General features: G+C 39.8%; 2 protein-coding genes across 8 annotated transcripts in view; one reads left to right on the top strand and one right to left on the bottom strand.

Moving 5' to 3' along the window:
- The window catches only part of SERGEF (secretion regulating guanine nucleotide exchange factor), a 141,937-nt gene extending 130,815 nt beyond the window's left edge, over nucleotides 1–11,122 (top strand). Inside the window, exon 11 of the mRNA XM_054634198.2 lies at nucleotides 8,894–11,122. Within this exon, the coding sequence (XP_054490173.2) occupies nucleotides 8,894–9,084 (191 nt within the window). The 3' untranslated portion in view covers nucleotides 9,085–11,122. The remainder of the gene's footprint in view (nucleotides 1–8,893) is intronic.
- Nucleotides 462–21,420, bottom strand: part of KCNC1 (potassium voltage-gated channel subfamily C member 1) — a 123,488-nt gene continuing 102,529 nt past the window's right edge. For 2 of the 7 annotated variants that reach the window (XM_054634193.2, XM_054634195.2), the window contains one exon: nucleotides 462–2,549. In XM_054634193.2, the coding sequence (XP_054490168.1) occupies nucleotides 2,368–2,549 (182 nt within the window). In that variant the 3' untranslated portion in view covers nucleotides 462–2,367. Of the gene's footprint in view, nucleotides 2,550–17,959; nucleotides 20,406–21,420 lie in introns of those variants that run through there. The other 5 variants (XM_054634196.2, XM_077179873.1, XM_054634192.2 and 2 more) reach the window with 3 other exon arrangements.

The raw sequence follows: 21,420 nt of genomic DNA, 5'->3' as shown, positions 1-21,420 counted from the left end.
CCAGCTCAGCCATGCACAGCCAGCCTTGGGTAAGAGCATTGTGTTTCATCAGCCCTTCTGAGAAAGACTTGCCTTTGGTGCACACACTTGACGTAAACCTCTCTATGGGTGGTGTTTGAAGTCTGAATCATGGGAATTTTTTTTTGTTTGTTTTTTTTATTGCTTGGTTTCATCTTTTGTCATAGCTCTGTCAGCTGTCTGTTTTCTTCTTTGAAAGGGGTCCTGTTAGTTCACAGAACAATATTGTATGAGGCAGAGGGCAATGGTGGCTGCAAATGGCATCAGTGTGAATGTGAGAATGTTACCACTTTTTACTCCTTCTCTAGGTGCTCAAATGACCCAACCCTTGTTGTCTCTGAGTAGGTCTAGAGTTACCCCATTCAAACTCCCACAGAGTGGTGACTCTAAGAGTCCCTGTAACAACAGGCACAGACTGAGACAGACAGACAAGACAAGGCACATGACCCACAGGAGTTTTATTAGACGTGCTCTTGCACTACAGTACAGTGCAAGTAGGCACAGTTGGACCAGGTACAAGTGGGTTAACTCAAGTACAACAGTTGCAGCACAGAGGAAACTTGCAATCCACAAATCCTGCCCAGAAAGGAGGGTTAGTTCACCCTGAACTCTCTCTGACTACAGCTATGCTATAGCTTTTATTGAGCTATGTATTTTAAAGCTCTCACAGCGCGCAGTACTACAGTGCTGTCACTGTTACAGCTGCACTGTGACGCTTGCAGGGGTGCCACCATCTGAGCCATTGTGATACACCAAGATCACAACTTGAAACTTTGCAAAATAAGGCATCCTAATATCAGCACTGCTGAGCTGCAGCTACTTTTGCTCTGTGGCGATGTTTGCGTAGCAGTGAGAAAATCTACCAGTTCAATCAGAAACTTAGCAACTCAGTCGCCACTTGTTTCCTTGATTTCTCTCTTTGCATTTCTAACACTTTAGCTTATGACTGCTGGGATTGATCTCAGATTACTTGTTAAGCATGGGGGGGAAAAAAGCCCTCACTTGTTTAATATCAACAAGCAGTTTTTTTAGACTTCACTCAACAGTAATGCACATTAATATCGTGTGTCTTGAAATTTGACCAAAATGCAGCCTTGCAAATTGCTAAGGGAAAATGAAAGGGAGAAGTTCAAACTAAAGCCCATTTAAACACAAAGCTATTTTACATAAGATGTCCATGTGGAAGGTTTACACATTTCAATTCTTGGTTCTGAGTTGGAGAATTGTGTTCTGCAGAAAAGGACACCTTCAGAGACAAATCCCAGAACACTCACTTTTGTTCAGTGCAAACAGCCCTTCAGAGGAAGAGAATAGCAGTCAGAAGAGAAGAAATTGTAGGTAAATGTAACCATATGGACTATCTCTTCAGCTTTTGTTATATCATAAGTATTTTCTATAAGTTACCAAGGACTGACAGTCATCTATAGCCTGGTCTGTGTGGTTGCCTTAAAGTTCATGCTTATAAATAGACCAGTGTTGTACAAAGAGTTGCTGTATGAAATATGTTAAGCACCAAAGCATTTCCAAAATATCCTTTTCCAACCTAGCTGTTCTTCCTTGATGAGAGAATTCCTGAGAGCCCAGTGGGGTCTCTTGTTTTAGACTTCAGCCAGCAAAGTAGGAAGAAGCACCATTTCACCTGCATGCACCTGCTGATCCTGCTGACTGTCCTTTCTCCTGCTCTTTGATTTGCTTAGTGCTGTGAAAGCTACATGTAGGCCTGGAATGCAGTTTGAGGGGATTCTCAGATTCTTGCTTCTGTGTTCATCTATGACTTTTCCTAGGCCTGTGCTGAAGATGCCCTTCAGTTCTAGGTCTTGGAGGTAACGTTGTAGGTCAGATGAATCACAGCTGTCCCCTCCTTTCCTTTGTGTCATCACTTAGGTCAGTTTGAAGTGTGTGCAAATTTGAGGTGGTAATGCTTTAATGCACAGGCACAAATGGCCCTGGCACCACATGGTCCCACGGGACACTTGGATAACTCACACTCTTCTAGATGAGCTCTGACATTCTGCCTTGCGTGGGTGACCTCTTAGTAAGCACTGGGTGTAAGGTATTTTCTGCATGTTCTGTTTCATATAGTACAGAGGGTCATGAGACTGCAGTCTCTGGCTCTGTGGTGAGACTGTGATTGTCTAGTTCTGGTCATACAAAGTTTAAGCACTGTGACACATTGAATGCCTGTCACTGTAAGAGGCAGGGATGTAGGTTCTGAATGATTATCACTCTCTGCCATGTCTGATATCCTGATGGAACAGACACTAGTGCCACGGTCAGAGCTTCAGGACAAATCTCTCCATTAATTAATTTCTGTCAGGTGTTTTTGTCCTGTACTTAAGTGACCAAAATTCAAAGATTTTCTTGTCTTCTACAGGTGTAGAAAAAAGCATCTTTAATGCTTAATCCTCTCTGCACTGCAGCTGCTTCATGTATGATATAATCCTCATGTATTGTCAGTGGACCAGTTACGTTCAGTCTTGCACAAAGTCGTGAGCCCAGGTTTTGTTCTGTGTTGAGTTGGAGATGCTTTCCTGTTGGGAAGGAATTGACAAGTTTGAGTAAAACCAAAACAAAAACCTCGTGCAGCACCAGTGAGCTTTAGACATAGTTAATACCATTCATGTTTCCCCATGGAAACAGAAATGTGAACAGATAATCCTTGCAGTAGATTTCTGTCCTTGCTACCTACACAGAGCAAAGCAACCATCTCCATCCTACAGGGCTTCAGTTCCACCACAAAACTGCAGGGGTGCATCAGCCCAAGAAATCTATAGTTGCAAGTCTGTTGTTTTTAAACCCTAGGATATAATTTTGTGAATTTCTTCCTCTTTTTTCTTTTTTTTTTTTTTTTTTGGTTTAAAATGACTATGCATAACTGAGAAGGAAAAAATAAATTCTATCATAAACTAGACTGAGTGGTAACCTAAACTGTTTATTTGATGTAATGTGGAGTGATTCTTTCAAATAGATACATATTAATTTGTGCAGTGAGCCATTCAGCTCCTGCTTTGAAGTGCCCTGTGAGAACAGAACAAAATTTCTATTGTCATTGTAATTTGGCAAGATAGCACTTCCTCTAGGGGTGGGCTCAGTTATTTGCCTGATGCTAAAAACAGTGCACAGGAAAATGCACAGCAGGCTTGCATGGATCTCCTACAGCTTTTTTTGCTAAGTGACATCTTACTGTGTTTTTCCCCACTTCTCTGCAATGCTGGACGTGGGGCTCCTTCTCCACAGACAGTTTTCAGGCTGTGGCAGATGTGCTACATTGCCCTTGGAAATTATCATAAACATGATTCCTTCCCCTTCCCATTTTGTAACTCTTGGCTACTTATATGCTGTGGAAATGAAACAGAAAAGATTAGATGTGTTCTGTGCTGCTCTTCTGTTTGCTGTTTGTGGGGTAGACACTGACATCGAAGTACAAACTAGAAATTAGGCTTTCCCAAGTGAAATTTAAGTGCAAAGGAGATGTGTAGCCTCATTGCTGCATTTTGCAGTACTGCACATGCCTAAGCTCCCACTAGGCATATTGTATTCTCAATTTGATTTTCTGACTCTCTTCAGTAGGTGGTTATGGATTGTAATTGGATATTCTGACAGCTGGCCTTGAGGCCGTGACCCAGTTTGGAGTCCCTGCTGTATTGCACAAGATACAAACGTAGCCAGAGAGAAGGTCCTATAACAAACCAGTGCCTCTGCTGGGAAAAAATAATAGTTCACATAACATATTAGTTTAGAGATGTCCACACAGTGCAGGCTTTGTGCATTTGCTGTGATGAATTGTTTGAGGACATTGAAAGTTGCTCTTTCCAGGTGGCAGGATGAACCACAGACACATGACCTGAAGTCAGCTCCCTTTTCACTTGTGTAAAACCTCTGCTGAGGGGACTGAGTGCTTTAGGTCCACTGCCTGAGGAGAGCTACTAATGATGTAAAGGTGGAGTGAGGGCAGGTTGTTGACTGGAGGCTAACTTTGAAATCAGCCTGCCTTTAGCACCACGGCTTTGTACTTAATATATCAAACATGTATGGTGTTTCTTACCTGTATATTGTGTTAGCACTGCAATGTGTCTGATTTTTATCCAGCTTACTCCCTTGAAAGCCAGACACACATTTCTGTGGGTTGGACAGCAATTGGATGGGCTGCCTGGAGCACATGACAGCTTGCTCCTTGAAAATGTGGCTCCATAATAAAAAATGAATGCGATTCTTATGGTTCTTTCCTAGTTTTGGAGGTACAGCTGTGCATTGAGATGATGCCATCATGCATTCCACTTACCAAGCTTTGTCTTTAATGAGATTTTGCACAATGCCTAGACTTCCCTTTTAACTACTAATACAGTTCCATGTTTTTCTGCAGAAAGCAATTTATATCAAGCCTGTTTCTTACAATTTAAAATTGCAGATCTTTTGCACTAATGGCAGAGTTGTTGCTATTAAAAATACAAAAGTTTAGAGGGATGCTTATTGCCTTTTATTTTATGTGACACCCTGAACAACCAGATGGCCTGAAAAAAACCAGAAAAACATAGTAATTTGTGTTTTGCAGCTCCCTGAGAGAAGTAAAGTCTAAATCTCCTTCTGTGTAGTGTTACATTGTTCTTTGAGAGGTTTTTACGGCTTTCAAATAATCAAAGGAAGGTGGCTGAGACGCCTGAATTTTGTTTGTGGTCCAGCCCTGATGCTGTTTAAAGAGTTGTGACTTGACCTGAGTTGGTCTCCTGCCTACTGTAACTTTGTCTATAACAAAAGAGTAGAATACCACTAATTTAAGGTAAAAAAGAAGTAATAATTTGAAGTATTGTGGAGTTTTGCTAAGATCACAGAGCCAGTATAATAGAGCTGTACTAAAACATTTTAACATTTCCCTAAAATGTGAAGCCCTCTCTTGAATAACTTGACTTCAAGATACTTTGCTTGTCTGTAAGGCCAACTTCTGTTTATTTGCTGGTAGAAAGAATGGGAAAGAAGAATAAGAAAAAAGGAGCTTTTAAAGATTTCAGTGATAAGCTTCCAGGGCACAGGCTGGTTTAGAAGCAGACTGTTTGTAGCCTGAATCTAAGATACAGTGATATTTGCAGCTTCCTTGTTTCCAGTTTTCCTTGCTTTGCCTTCAGGCCATTTGTGAAGATGTGATTTAATATAACCTGTCTTCAGCTGCATAAAATGGATATGCCAAGGCTAGGACAATCCCCTGTCTCCCTTTATCATCACCAAAGTGAGACAGACTTGATATTCACAGCAGTGTTTGGATGAGATGAATCTCTCACTCTGCTGGAGAGATGCAGATATCTCTGTTGGCTTTTGAGAAATGCAGAGGATAGTGATCTGTAGCTAAGTTGCTTGATTTTTTGGGTGGCTGAAGTTAAGTGCAGTGAATCTCACCCAGAGTGCCTTATTTGCTAACACTGATTCTTCCATCTGAGGATTCCACTCAGCAATAAGGAGCATCTCTAATTCTCTTCTTTCTCCAGAATTCTCTCCAGTCTTATTTTATCTTATCTAATTTTCTCTTACTATATCTCTGCAGCTTTATTTTACCTAGAAATACTTATTTTACTCTTCTCCAGTTTAATGAAGCTCTAGATTGCTGTTGTCACTTCAGTTATCTTGAGAAAAGCCTGGATAATTATTGCAGACAGAAAGAGAGCAGTAGCCCCTTCTTGTGTTGTTTGACCAAAACAGATTTGCTCAGAATTTTGTTGTCCCTCTGTCTTGTATATTTAATGTTTTGGGAAAAATCCTGCATAACCTGACTCTGAACTTTGATTAGAGTCACTGTGAATGCAACTGAAATTCCCTTGGGATTCTGCTGTGTTGCCATGTGAATTCTGTGGGTTTGGTTTGTACTTTGAGTACTCATGTTTTAAAAGAGAAGAGTAAATGCAACATATTATATGTGTTTTCACTTAACCACTAACATGGAGTAATCTTCCCTCACTTCACCAAACACAAATCCTTTGGTTTGAGAACATGCTACAGTGCTTGGTCTAAATTTTATTAGAAGCAATTTGTAGATGTGCTAATACACCTCATTCTAATGCTCTTCCATGCTGGGAAGGTCTGGCACAGACATAGAAACAGAATTTTCTTGTGGAGGCATGTAGGGCTGCTGGTTCTGTGTTTTTATCAGCAATAAACTGAGGGATAAAAGCAATCAGAAATAAAAGAAGAAAAGGAAAAAAGAAAGGGAGGAGAACATGGGAAAAGGAAAAACCATTAAATGGTGCCCTTTGTCCAGAGGCTAGCCATTAGCTCTTCTTAGGGTCTGCCTTTAACTCTGCAGATACTCCTTTTATGTAATTTTTGAAATAGATGCTTCATTACCTTCAATCTTCACTGACTTTCACATCTCTGCCAGTGATTCACTCACTTGTTCCCTTCTGGCCACTTTTACCTCATTTTGTCCAGCCCACCTCCAAGTTTTGTTAATATGCTACTGTCCAAAAGATGGACTTGGTGTGTTTTCTGCACATTCTGCTTTCTCTTACACAAGTCAAGCATCTGGCTATTTCTATGTACAAACCTTTCACTGAATCTTCTACAGGCAGGTGTGGTACAGTTACACCTTCCATTTGCACAGCAAAAATTCTCTGTCTTTTGGCTTTCCTGGTTCTAACTTGATGGTGCTGAGAAACATTTTTGTGCCTGTCATTCCGTATCTGTCAGCTGCCCTTTCATCTCTTCAGATTTCTGCCATCTCTCCATGGATGTACAAGGCATTTTTGTGTCAGACCATTCATAAATCCTACTTACTTTCTATTTTTCTTTTGCCAGTTTTCACTCTTGTCCCATTTCATTGACCTTAGAGGTCACTGGAATCATGTAGAAAAATCTGTTTTGGTGGCCTTTTGACATGCTTGGAGAAGTAAAGTTTAGAAAAGACTCCACAATCATTGTTTTAGGAAAGATGTTCTTGTCTAGGGGGTCCCTAGCTTGTAAATTTTTCTATGATGTTTTTTCAAAAGATGTTTCACTGGGTATGTTTATTAATTTGAGAAGTTAATGTCCTAATGCACCGTTTCTCTGACTATTTATTATAACAATAATGTTCCACTGAGCAGTTTGTAATACAAAGTGACCAGAACATTTCTGGTTTCCTCTCTCTTGTCCTGATGGGACAGATGAGAAAAGAAACAAGAAACCCTTTAAACAGATGTAGTGAGTCTTCATAGAAGCATGTAAATTGTTGTAGTAATCGCTGGTGTCTAGTTACAAAAAGTTACCACTGTGATCTTATTGAAGTTAGGGCTTGTTGCATTCTCTTTTCATTACATTTGTAAGCTTGGCTCATTCTGCAGGGTTCACATATTAACTGTGCCAAAAGATGTCTTTTCTTAGGTGCAGCTTCCTTGAATGATTAGTCTGAGATGTGTTTCTAGCATGGGCTTGAGTTGTCTTTTTTTTCTGTGTTTTAATATTTACAGAAACATTTTTACCTGGAACCTTACCAAAAAGCAAAATTCCTTTAACCTGTAGGACACTCTGATTTTTAAATGGGGTATATTGCCCACTCAGATTTTGGCACTTTTTGGCAGCACATTTGAGTGTATTTGGGGTGTAGGTTGTTCTATCAATATTGCACATGCACAATCATGAGAACATCTGGTGCCTCCTGAGATAAGAGAGGCAGAACTTATGTATCAGGTGAGATGTGCCTTGCCTACTGTCATGTTCTGGTGGTGCTTTGTTGTGTTCCATTGCCTTAAAGATTGTCAAGAAAATGAAATGTCATTGCTTAGTTACATCTGGCTTCAGTACTGGCCTCAGTAATGTTTACAGTTCATTGCAGAAGAGGAGAACATCAATATACTGATAATGTAAGGAGAGCAGAGAACAGTGAAATGTTACAGGATTTGCAGGGAAGATGGCCCTGCTAGCTTTGCAATAATCTGTTTCTGAATTTTGAAAAGTAAAATCGTGACTGAGATTTGAGTTTGTGAATTTTGGCAATTTTCTTCTCATCATTTGGAATCCAGAATGCTACTTCCTGCTGTTATTACCTGCTGCGTTTCAAAAATAACAATGGCATCACAAACATGATTATATGGCAGGATGGCTTTTTTTTTTAGTACAGAAAGTCACAGTCTCTGGCAGCTAAATAAGAAATAGAAAATAGAGAAGAAATAGCACTTGTAGTTCAGAATAAGGAGGTTTTGGTGGATTTTTTATTATGCCAGCAAAATTTGCATGTTGTGCTTCAATAAAGAGTACTATGGGGTAGTAATAATACATGAGTTGTTATTTGGGATATGAAAGAATAGATATTACAAAAATAAATAATCAAGAGGAAAAGTAAGAGTAATAAAAGCAGTGAAATTATGTCAAAGCAAGCCCAAGAGGTAGGATGATTAAGAGTAGGGCAGGCTGTTGAAGACTTGTATTTAAAGGAAAGAGGTGACATGTGAACTTGAAGCTAGGAATGAAATGCAGTGTGGCTGAACTGTGGCTCTGTGTTCCCCAATCCTGCAGATCATGCTGTGAATGAATAAAGTCACTGCTCTTGATTTATCATACTTCTGCTTACTAGGGGAAACTTGAAAGAGATTCTACATCATTTCGGGGAGGGCTCTTAAAATGCAGAGAGATTTCTGTGGGCTCTGCATAAGTACTGAACTATGTATTTACTAAGTGATTTTCAAGTGTCTTTGTTATTTTGATCTCTCTTCTGTTGCTAACAATATGGAACAGGATGGAGAATCAGTCATTTGGGTTTATTTACATTTTGAAGAAAAACAGAATATTTTTCCCACCTTAGCAGAATTTCTTAGAACCTAAACAGAAAATGACTTGACCAATCTGCTCCTCAAAACTAACCAAAGCTGTTGTGTTTCTGTGGTGTTTATTCTGTATTTTCTGTCCTCTCTTACAGGTGGCCAGTGCTTCTCTTGGGGATGGAATGAACATGGGATGTGTGGTGATGGCACAGAAGCAAATGTTTATGTCCCAAAGCCAGTCAAAACTCTTGGCTGTGCAAAACAGATCTTAATTGGATGTGGGGCAGGACACTCCATGGCCCTCTGTCAAAACTCCTCACTAGACCCAGCACACCTGGAATCATAACATCATGGATGTGGATGGACACCTTTGGATTGTGTAGCTCAGAGGCACTACAGGGGAGCTGCCCATGATTAACAGTAGTTGGAAACTGCAGATATTTTTCCTAAATCCCAAAGGAACGACTATGCATAAAAAGCTGTAATATTTTAAAAATTGTTTCCTGGGTTCTTGCCACAGGAATTGACTTTCTTACCCACAGACGGAATTACAGACATTCTGCCTTGATGCAATACAACTGAAGACAGATTTACATTTTCTTGTTCTTCTGAGAAGTCTTTGAGGAAGAAACTGACTGCTTAATGGCTTACTGATGTATAAATTCAGTCTGAAGAAATAGTCTGACAAAGGTGGTTTTTGTTATTGTATCTTTACATCATGAAATATTTCACCTGCCAACTTCTACTGCGGTTGTGACCTCCCAGCAGCTCAGAAAATTGTGTCACAGAGAAATGCCAGTGAAAGTGGCTAGATGCATGCACAGTTTTTAAGCAGAGGATTAGGATTAAAAGAAAAGAAGCAATATAATTTAGAAGGCTGGCAAAAAGGGAAAATGAGGCCCTTTTGAACTAGCTTTGTCTTGATTAAACTGTGAAAGGAGCAATATTTTTCATTGATTATGTTCTCTGCCAGACATCAGTTTATTATAGATTTACAGGGATGCAGACCTGCATAAGTTATCACTAACTTGCAAACCAAACCTGAAGTTTCTGAAGCCACAGCTTAGGGAAGGAAAACTTCTAAGAGCTCTTAGAAACATTCAAAAGGTTCCTATCAAAGGGCATAAGTCAGTTGTGGCTGCTGAGGACAGCTTGATCCAATGTAGCTCCTGTGTTTCCATCTGCCTTGGAATAGGAAGACATCATATCTAACCAGAAAGATTTTACAAGTTCTCCAGCCTAAAGGGCAGACCAGAATGCTCCTGATAATTTCAGGTTAGTTCTCACTTCTGTTTTGCAGCCCAACAGATTTGCTGTTTCACAGCATGCCCACAGCACTTGTTCCAGGTGGGGGTTTGACAGAGAACATAGGCCTAGCACTTGTAGGAGAAAGGAAAAAGTGTAAAATGAGATGTGTTCGCCTGTTAGGAGGAAAATTTTGGAAGCTATTTATAAAACTGTTTTTTTTTCCATACAAATACAGTGGATGCCATTAAATTGGATGTTTACCACCCACAACACTTACATTTGCTGTGGTATTTAACGTATTTCAAGTTCTAAATATAGAGAATTCTACTGTGTAGTAAATGCACCTTTTAATGGACCTACTGTTGCTAAACAGTGGTTTAATTTTTAAAGCAGGCTTGCCAAGGAAGAAGCCTTACAGAATTGCAGAGTGCTCAGAGAAAGGCTCTTAGGAAATAGGACAGGAAGACCTTCTAATGATGTATCAGCTTACACATGAAGGGGAAGGAATTAAGGTGATAATATGGGCTGCATGGGCTTTTTCACCCTTGATTTTACAGCAGTTATAGTTCTTGGCTTGACTTTCAAGAGTATTTTATTTTTCTATTCAACAGATGAGAAACTTGAGCAGACTATGAAGTTGATTTTAACTATTACAGATACCAAAAGAATAATCAAATGGATCCTCTGCAAAATATGTGGAATTAAGATTTCTGTTGTAAAATGTTTTTTTTTAATCCATGTGTTAGTTGTGGCTCTTCATGGCAATATACTGTTCCAGGCTGTGACCTCTTGCACTTTTAATTATCTAAGTTGATATTTATTGACTGTTCTCAATGCCACTTTCTGGATACCAAAGCTTCTCTATTATATGCACTGAACAGTGCTTTCTTTCACAGTCTTGTCTGAGGTTTCTATTTATGATTTCTGCAAAATCTGTCTACCAAATAAACGTGTTCTCTTGCTTCAGTAATCATCTCCTCTAAATAAGTCTGTTCCTTGATTAATCATGCCAATATGTGCCTTACATGAGGTTTACTGGACTGGACATGTTGTGACTGTGTGTGCTGTAGCTGCAGTTCATTGCAGAGGAGTCCAACAAATTATGTAATAAATAAACGTGAATTGGGTATTTGAAATGGTTTTCAATTTTTCATGCCTTTAACGTGAACACTCTTTTGGAGTGCAAGGAATGATTTGGGGTGATATGGTGAAGAAGCAAAGGAGTATGTGAGTTTGTTCCTGGTCCTGATCTGGTGTTTCATATCTGCATCTGATCTTCATCTTTGAAAGGCAGGAACTGCGTTTTTCTCTCCTTTGTTGTGCCTATATAGCTTGAAGACTTTGGGAAGTAATGACTTTTCTTGACGTAGTGAGGGCTTTGTCATCAGTCAGGGCTTCTAGGTGCTGCTGTAGTACAGAGAGTGAATAGAATTCATTGTAAAAGGTACATGGCTGAATGTCAAAACCAAGTTGCTGCCCATTCTTTCAGAAGTGAATGCCCTGTTTTGTATGTCAGTGGCTTTGTTTGCAGAATAAAGCACTGTACAAAATCAGCTATGGCTTTCTCTGTGAGGAAGGGAACACACAGTGAAAAGTTCCTAATCAAGTGGAAGAAGACAACTTTCCATGCTGATGTTAAGAGTTTATGACTGTTGCCTGTTGATAATCCTCATGGATAAGGTCAGTCTCTGCAAGGCAAAATGCAGACCCAGTGTGCTCTGATTCATAGAGTTCTTTAACAGGTCTTCTGTGGTAAATGAAGCAAGAAGCCTGTTACATAAGCATTCTGCATTCAGGTTCAATTGGAAATGAACTGACAAAGTTTATAATATATATATATATATTTACAAAAAGACACTGGAACAAGTTAACCACGTGTCTGTGCAGCTGCTCTCCCCTCCTGTTGTCTGAAGATAAGTAAACCTGCTGGTGAGCTGACATTCATGAGAGAGAACAAGTTGTGAACTGCTGACCTTCAGTCCAGAGAATTTTCAGGCCTTTTGGTGGAGGGGGAGAAGGAGAAGAAAGCTGTTGTGTGCCTTTCTGTTATTTGAAGTCCTAAGAGATCTGCAGATGTACTCATGAAACCTCCATGTGCACCTGCACAAGATGCTCCTGTTCCAGTTCAAAGAATGTTGGTGGGACGATGTGTGTGTTGTGTCAGAAGTTTCTGTCTCTTGGCAGATTTTTTGGGCCACTTGGTGGTCACTGATGTTATTTGACTTGGTGTGGCATTCTGAGTTATTTAATGCATTTGTGCTCAGCGTGCCAGGCTCTGTATTTGAAGTGTGTTCATTTGAAAGATGGAAGATGGTTTGCCCAGTCACTGCTCCTTATACAACACTGACTTCTCTGTCTGCATGTGGGCAGTCCTTTTGGTGTCTGACTAGTCTTGCCATCTGCAATCACCACAAAGGTCACTTCTGAATGAGTGACAGGAGCTTTTTCTCAGCTGCATGTTTTGGGCACAGAGAGATTGTGGGGAGGGTGGGAGAAAGTGATTTGATTGTGCTTTTTATGGCATGTGTTGAGTCGTGAGACTTAGAAATGAGGATGGACAGCTGATCAAGGAGATCAGTTTGAATGTACAAGAGAAAGGTGACCATGGAAAAATATTTAAATGAATGGCAATAGAGAGCCAGATGCAGTCATCTAAAACATAGGGAAAAGGAGGGGGAGGACAGAGCCAAGATACAGCTCCTGAGGACTGAATAATCTCACGACATAACAGCATTCCAGCCTGCCGGTGTGGTGGGAGTGAGATGAGAGACAAACTATTCTGTTTCGTTGATGTTATTCTTCTCCCACTGTTTATTTATAATAATGTGAGTTGTTGACCTACAGTGTTTGGGTGTTTTCTCATCCATAGCATATCTTGAAATTTCCAGTTCTCCTCAGCAAAAACAGCAACATCTGTCTTCACCTTGCAGACTCAGAAATACTTTGATCAGGCCTCTGGTCTAGTCCAGCATTTAACCAAATACTTACTGTTTTTTCCATTTGATTCCATGAACTCTGGATCTGATTTAAACAAGACTTAAGTAATTTTGGGACTTCCAGTTCCTTTTTCCATGTTAGAGATCAAGACAGTGAGAGACCTTGGTCACTCTGAGCAATTTTGATATTTTTATGGTGCATGGTAAGTCTTGGGCTTTTTCTTTTAGCTAGTTATTTTCTTGAAAAGGACTCCAGAATTTTTTATCAGTATTTGAGTCCTGCTTATGCTATTTACTACTAGCTGAAAATTCCAAAGGCTTGGAATGGATACAGCCTGGGGTTGAGAATAATTTTGTGTGGTTTTGATTGTGGTTCAAAATGTGCACAGTAGAAAAGTGGCACTTATATGGAATTTGCTGACAACTCCAGCTGACACAAAAATAATTGGCCACTTTTAACTTTTTACATATTAATATCTTGATACATGTGCAAAAAAGAGGCAGTACATGCTTTGTTCTTTTGCTTTAGCTTTTGTGCTGTTCTTATTTCCCAGTAAATGCTGATCTTGCACGTTTTGCTCTATGTTAGCAAGAATAATAGCCTTGAATTTAAATGCTCTGCTTTTCTGGAAATGGCCTTCTACTGGGTGAATATAACTGAAGATGTAGGTCTGTATCATATGTGCCTTTGAAGCTAATTTGGAGGAACTGCATGTGTAGAGCCCTTGTTGTTTTGTAACCCATTTAGATGTTAAAGGACTGAAGTCAGGCACAGTCTTGAGCTATTTGTGCATTTCATTCAGGTTCATCAGTCAGTTGTCTCAGCATTCACCTGTTTTTAATGCAGCAGCAGTTTTTACTCATCAGTGCCTCTGTAAAACATTGAAATAGAGTATGTGACTGAAAATATTCAGCAGTGAAAATAGTCTCTGTATTTGAATCATGGCCTGGATGAACCACGTGTTTCCTTGTGGGAGAGTAAGGAAGCATAAATTTAGAGTATTGGGAGAACACATTCTTCAGCTTGATTGGAAACAAGAACAACAAAGTAGCTATGCCTGAATAAAAGCTGGCTGAAAGAGGAGAAAATACAGGGGTGACATTTATTTTGCAAAATTTTCTCTGGCATTTTTGTTTTGTGACATGTTGGATTTTGTCTCATTTCCAGATGTACCTTTGCAGTCTGGTAGGGGTGCAGTGTAAGTCCAATTCCTGTGTTGGTTAACCTCTCTCTCAGTCTGTTTCCAACTTCCTCATCTGTTTCCAGGCTGCTTTGCCTGTAGACCACCTGATTATCCAGATACTATGCAGTCTTTGGAGGGAGTTCTGTCTTCAGGTTTTGGGGTTGAGAGTTGTAAGTAGAGTTTCAGAATGTCAATTCAATATTGTTCCAGTACTCCCTCATCACCAGAGTTCTGTTAAGTATATGTGAACACTTTGCTAGCAGACTGCATTTTTACTTTTTTTTTAAATTTAGAAGTGAGGCCAGGAATTGGGAGATTTTTAATGTTCTGACATGACTTTAGTTTTTGGCTGCAAATGTCAAGTGAGTTTAGCTTTTGTTTTGTTTTTACTGATTTGAATGCATGAAGACATGTGGTACCTAAATTAGGGCAGCAGAGGAGTTGCCAATCAGTAATGAAAATGCTCTGTCATTTTAACTGTGTGGGTGCTTAATAATTTTCCATAATAATTCTCTGCTTTAAAGTACAAAAGAAAAGGGATTCCTACAGGGGCATTGTGTTCTTCTGCAGACAGGGAAATATGGCATCTTTTAAATAATGAAGAGATGCTTCTCTCCTCTGGTGTCTTAATTCTGAGTAGATTATAATAACTATTCCTTCTTAAATATGGCTTTTCCTCTTTTGACATCAGAACACTTTAAAAAGAGCATAATGTCACAGAAACAGAAGCAGAGGCACAAAAAATTAAATTGGCCCAACCAAGGTAACCCAGCATGTCCACAGGGAGTCAAGAATAAAATTCCCATTTCCTGAGTCCCAGGCCAAGGCCCTGCCTTGTAGGCTAGTGGCTCTTGAGGATTATTTTGAGTTAATCTCACCGCCATTCTTTCCCTCTCTCCTTGCTCTTCTTTCCCACTCTCTGCTGATTGCTGTTTCCACTGCTCCTGCTTGCATAACCCATTTTCCAAACTCATCCTGAGTCCTTCTCATTTCCCACCTCCTGAGCTACTGCCTTTCCTCCAGTCACCCACTTGCACCGACACCACCCCAGCAAAGCGTGGCCCCTGCTGAGCTGCTTTCCCTGGGCTTAAGCCTTGCGTGCTCTTGTGCTGCTGTGACTCACAGTCAGCAGCCTCTGCACAGGCTGTGTCATCCCTGCTAAGCCCTTTGAGTCCAGAGGCACTGCAGGTACCTCAGAGTGACAGCTGAGCTAACACAAATGTAACATTTTGCCTTTCGCTGCCCAAGGAATCTCTAGCTTGGGCAGCAGGAAAAACGACAGAACCCTCGGAGCACACACTTTTAATATTTGGTGTCTGGAGATGTTTGGACCTAGGCACTTGCATGAAGTTTTTTAAATATTCAGGTGAATGCTGAGAGTGGAAAACCTGGCTTTGCCAGGCTGAGACAGGGAATATATCTTTTAATAGCATTTGCTTTATCAGATAACGAAAGTCAAGGGATGCAGTTCTGCACCTGTTTTTTAACATTTGGTTAAATTTGAATTCAAATATTGTTCTTGATTGCAAATGAACATTTGTATTTCCCTAGGAGAAAAACTGGGCACTTACAGTCCTAGATGAATGCAGAGGCTTTGGGAGTCCTGAACAGACAGGTATTTTATGCCCAAACTGAAGTAAGTGAGTGACTTAAAAATAACCTGCATCATTTAAGCATGTTTTCCTGAAGTGAAGGTAGTTTGTGTGTGAGCTCAGAGGCAAAGTTCCTTCCAGGATTTATATGTAAAGCAGAAAAGTATGCTGCCTTGTTTTGAAATTATGAAAGGGATATGCAAACTGGCAGGGTAATATCTTCAGGATATCTTTTTTGTAAGCAGCTTTGTGCTCAGTTCTTTTTTGAATGCTCTTGCCTTAGCCCTGCTTGCTCTCTTCTGTATTTCAGTTGGCTCATTTGTCCTAGCAGACATTTGTTTCAGTGATGTATTTTCTTTTTGGCCCTGAAACTTTAAGGAGAGAGGAGGCAATTTACATGAAAAATCACTTTATCCAGATTAATGACTGCTGCACTTGACTGTTATCACAGTGGTATTAGCTAGGGTTTTTTTTTTTTCTTTTTTTTTTTTGGTGGAGTGAGAAAGCAGAAACCTCTTCTCAGAAATTTCTTCTGTCTGAAATTTCAATTCTGGAGACACATCAGGTTGGTCCAGAAAAAAGGAGTACCTTCATGCAGTCAGAGGAAAAGCTATATATGTAGAAGTTGTGGTTGAGCTTTAAATGTTAGCAATTAATAAGCCACTAATTACTTGCCAGTGGGTACAGATGAAGGGCGAGCACTGGGTCTTAGAGCTGGGAACTCACTGCTAAAAGCTGAGTTTACAGAGGAGGAAGCACAGATGTTCCTTTATAGCTGGAAACAGGCAGAATATAACTGAGCTGCAAAACCAACTTCTGCTCTTACTTGCAATGGTGTGAACTCAGGAGTAGCTGGTGGCATTACTGAAGCCTGAAGTCAGAATCTACCCACATGGATAGTTTTAATGCTTTAATAAAGACATGCACCTCCTGTAGGGAGAGGGGGCAGGCATGAAGGAATTAATGTTTTAATCATAGTACCCAAGCAAAAGCTCCTTAACTGCAAGGCAGCTGGGACGATGTGGTAAATTTCCCTTAGGATTCAATGCAATAACTTGTGAGATTTTCCACTTGTTTCCCTCTCACCCTGTGTTGTCAGAGCTGCCACTGTTGTGCAAGGGGAACTCTGGGGTCAAACAAATCTTAAGCATTATAGCATCATTTGAAGGGCAGTGGATGGTTCTGTTTCTGAAGGGTTTATAGAAGTCACCCAGAAGACATGGTTACCTCAAATCAGACTGAGCAGAGAGGGAAACCTAAATTAAAACGAGAGTGAGGAATGTAAAATGTAGCACAGAATGACAGTTGTCCCCAGCCTGTCCTCTAAGGCTCAGATAGATGCAAAGTGCAGTGGAAGGTGAAGACCTACATAGGATTTACAGGGCTGAATTGTTGGTATTCCTTATGGTAATGGAGAATTAGCACTGGGCCCTTGGGTCAGTGTTAAATAAAAAATGGGGTAGATAAATCTATTTCTGGATTCTTAATACGTTATAAGAGGAAAAGTTGTTCATTAAGCAAATCCTGGATGAATCTGGATCTTACCTCTGGAGGTAAGAAATTTATCTTCTGAGAATGACGGCATAGAAACAGTGTGAGAAAAATAGTTCTTGGGAGAAACTAAAGCAAAAATCAAGTGCTTAATGCTGTATCAAGGACTACAAAGGAGTTCTCTAATTATGTACAGCCTTTCCTCTATTCCTAAAACACCGCTTGAGGTCTTCCTTGTGTTTCTTTTGGAGTAGAGTTTTGTGATGACAAGGTCCAGCTGCAGTTGGGGTTTTTTTGTGTATAATTTAGCACTTACCAGAGCCATGAGTGTTTCTTCTGTTTGGTTTTTTGTTTTTTTTTTGGGTTTAATATCTCCTTCCTTCAGGCTATAGGGAGGATACTATTCCTTTACATTTCCATTCCCGTCAGTAGTTGCAGATGCTGTAGGTTGCCTAGAAGATTGCCAGCTTTTTGAAGTTCCTCACGTGAGGATAAAGATGTGTATCCTTCCTTTATAGAAGTACGTTACCAAAAATGCTCTGGCAACTACAATGCTGTTGGCACATAGTCCATAGTTGTCATTTGTAGCATCTAAAATGAAACTTAATCCCATTGTGTTTCTCAGATCTTACTGGTGCATGTTTTGTGTGGCAAATCAAGTGTGACTCGGACACGTGGATTTCTTTCCATTTCGGATCAGGTGAAGTGGTGTGGCTCAGTGATGAACAAGTGAAGGACGGGGCCCGAAGAAGTAAGAAAAACTGAATTCATTTAATCAGCTAAAAAGACAAACATTTATTATTGTTGGGGAGGGAAAAGGAAGATACCTAGATCATTATAGGGGTTTTTAATCTTCCCTTGTAAAATTACTAATGGTGTGAATTCTTTAGACATCGGTTGTATCAAGTGTTTGCAGGCTTCATTTATTATCTACTAACCAAAATTAGCATTGTAGAACCAAAGCAATACCAAGCTTTTCTCCTACATTTCTGTTGAGAACACTGTATTTATTCAAGATTTTAGAAGCAAGTCTCTGGAAACCCCTGATTGCTTCAGAAAAGGATTCCCCTTTACACTATACAGCAGGCACTGAAACCATGATACAAAATTTATTTTCATGCTAGAATTGTTTTGCATAACATTGTGCATGCATTTTACTCAGTACTAAATTGCATACAATGCTGTTGTCTTGTTTCTTAAACTTTGAGACCATTTATACTTGAGTATTTTCCTGATTTTGTACTATAAGTCCCAGTTTTAAAATAACACCTCTTTGTTTAAAATTCATACTGATTACTTAATATGAACAATTTATGAAGGGTCTTTACGTTGGATCTATACATCGATAAAATACAACATAACCAGAGCTGGAAAATTAACCAGCTCTTACTGTCAGGTCCGAAGGAAGGTCCCATGTGTCACAAGCATGCCAACAAAAACAGACAGGAAAAAGTTTTTCTTATTTTTATACACTTCTAGCTGGATTAAAAGTTCTTGATTTCCATGTCGGTGTGATGAACTGTGAAGGCGTGGTCAATATGACCGATGACTGCCTGATTGCACTTTTTAAAACCATTACTCTTTATCTTGTATACAAAAAGAAGCGATCCATAGCAAAGAAATGTACAGTTTTATAATGTTTTACATTTTCGCTACAACAATGTATGTAAAAGTAAAGAGCTTTGAAAGAAAATATATAACTTTGCTTTTTTTTTTCTTTTTTCTCCTTAATCATACATTTGCAGTGTTTCTTGTGTGTGTGTTGTTTTGTTGGTGGTTTTTTTTTTGTTGGTTTTTTTTTGTTTTTTTTTTCATTTTCATTTTTGTCTTCATGCAAGTCATGCTTTGGAACAAAAAAATAGATTAAAAAAAAAGAAAGGTCTTCTACAGTTTTGTTACATTTTGGCCGTAGAAAAAGCCTGCATCTCTAGTACAACTCCAGAACCACGAAGAATCATCCATAAAACCTGCATGGAGCGAGTTAACTTTGTCCAAATGAGAAGGTCTTCTATGCCTGCACAGTTCCACAGAGATGTTTATTAGCCATCAATGTTCATCTCCATCTTGCCTTGTCAGGTCACTCTGACTGCCTCTGTTGGCATATATTTAGCAATGACTGGACTTTCTTTGCAAAGATCTGCATGTAAAGAATACAATCAGTACTTGAGCTTCTTCCCTGCGCTTTTCACATCAAGCTCGGCATCTTAGTGTTAAAGGAAGGAGGAAAAGGTGAGATAGCTACATGCAGAGGCAGCCATATTCTTCTTCAACAGGATTTTTTTTCCCATGCAGTCAGCCAGACTGAGACCTCTCTACAGTGTGTCTGAGTATTGCTTTCAGCTTAAAATAGGTGCCCATGCAAAGTTTCATCCTACTGTGCTCGTTTGCTCAAACTCCTGCAGGGTTCCTATGGCTCAAAAATATCCTGAGAAAAGCAAAATCTTCCATCGTTGGCATGTTTCAGCATCGACTAAACGCCTAACCCATTCCATACAGAGCCAGTAGATCCACCATTAGCCACAATAAGCATAGACTAGCAGGATGCACCAGGAAGGAAGCCATCTGGTGCATCTACCCTTCATCCTATGTAGTGATACCATGCAGCACGTATGGCCCACCAGTGCTACGCCAATGCCTGCCTATTGTCATCTGAGTGCTATTTAGGAGTGTTGTCACCTAAGCATCAGAAGTAACACCGTTTGCAGCGGGTGCTACTGTGAGACATTGCATCTTCAGACTTAGTCACCTGGACTATATGCAACATCGCATAGGCTAATTGAAAGTAAAGCTTTTTAGACCATTCTCTGCTACTGATCCATGCTACAAAATAGATGGGATGGGAGACCAAGAACGTCTCACTGGGCTAGGAGAGCTGTAGGGCGCAGACACTGAGGATAATCCTATCGCTTTTCCACTTATGCCAGCTATGCTGTTAAGGCTCCGTGACATTTCGTAACCTTCATTTAAAAGAAAAATGCAAAGTACAGCATTGGATCAATGACAGAATGGACTAAGAATGAGGTCAACATCGTAGCCAGTTCAATAGCATCTGCATGCACGGACATGCCGAGAGTAGTATCGCTTGCAACATGACTCAGAAGGCCGTTGGAATACAGAAAAAATTTAAAATATATACATTTAAAAAAAAAAAAATCATCATTTCTCAAGATGGTCAGGCTATGTAATTGATCCTACAGGCAGCAACATGGTTGTACCCTAAAAAAAAGAAGAGTCAGTGGGAGGGATTTTCTATGTCTCTGTCATACACTCACACATACCTCTCCCTTCCACTTCATGCATTGTGACCTCAGGCAAAATTAAGGTTTGTGGTATCTTTGTGGGGCAGGAGGGGGACAAGGCAGCAAAATCCATAGAATTGAATGTGTTGCTGTAGAGATACTACTCCTTTGTTCTCAGCATTAAAAAAAAAAAAGAAAAGAAAAAGAAAGAAAACAAAATTGCATGCATTCAATTTCCCTCCCTCCCTCCCCCCTTCTTTTTCAGGCATGCACGTAAACAGCTCAGCAAGTGTACAGAGAGTTGCACAAACTATGGATGAAATTCTGTTGGAACAACAATTAAGATGCTCTCAACATGTTTCAAACAGGCCAACAATATGCTGACGTATATTACTCTTTAGCCAACCAGCCTCTGTTTCATTCAGGAACGAGAGGAGGTTGCAGTGCATCATGAAAACCATACATTCCCCATCCCAAAGGATGTGCCATTTGGAGTGTTCCCCTGATCCACTGGAACCACCTGAACTCGCCCAGCCTGAATGAACACGGCCAATGCTTATCCAATACAGAATCAAGTAAAACGCTTTGCTACAAAGGTAAATTTTAGAGGATATACTTTCATATGAAAGTCTTGTGGTCCTACTGTATCTTTGTTGATGATAAGCTTTAGACTTATAAATACATACACTATCTATAACTGGCATTTACTATAACTATTGCCCATCATACAATGGCACATGGGAATTCCATACTCCATACTCAGTGTATGGTTATGTCATACAATCTTTGCAGTTTTAAAATATTGACTCTATCTTATACTATATACAGTACACCAGTGGTAAACACTGATTTGAAGAGAGTGAGTTCTTTTCCAATTTTCCCATTCCTTTGATGCATATAGATGTAGATCTAATTTTGGGGTTGTATGGTTGCCTCACATTAAATTATTTAAGCAAAACAGTCTCTTTTAAGAAGGGAATGCTTTTTTAATG

This window comes from Agelaius phoeniceus, chromosome 6, assembly GCF_051311805.1.
Source record: "Agelaius phoeniceus isolate bAgePho1 chromosome 6, bAgePho1.hap1, whole genome shotgun sequence".
Classification (NCBI taxonomy): Eukaryota; Metazoa; Chordata; class Aves; order Passeriformes; family Icteridae; genus Agelaius; species Agelaius phoeniceus.
This window is presented reverse-complemented; position numbering and strand designations above follow the sequence as displayed.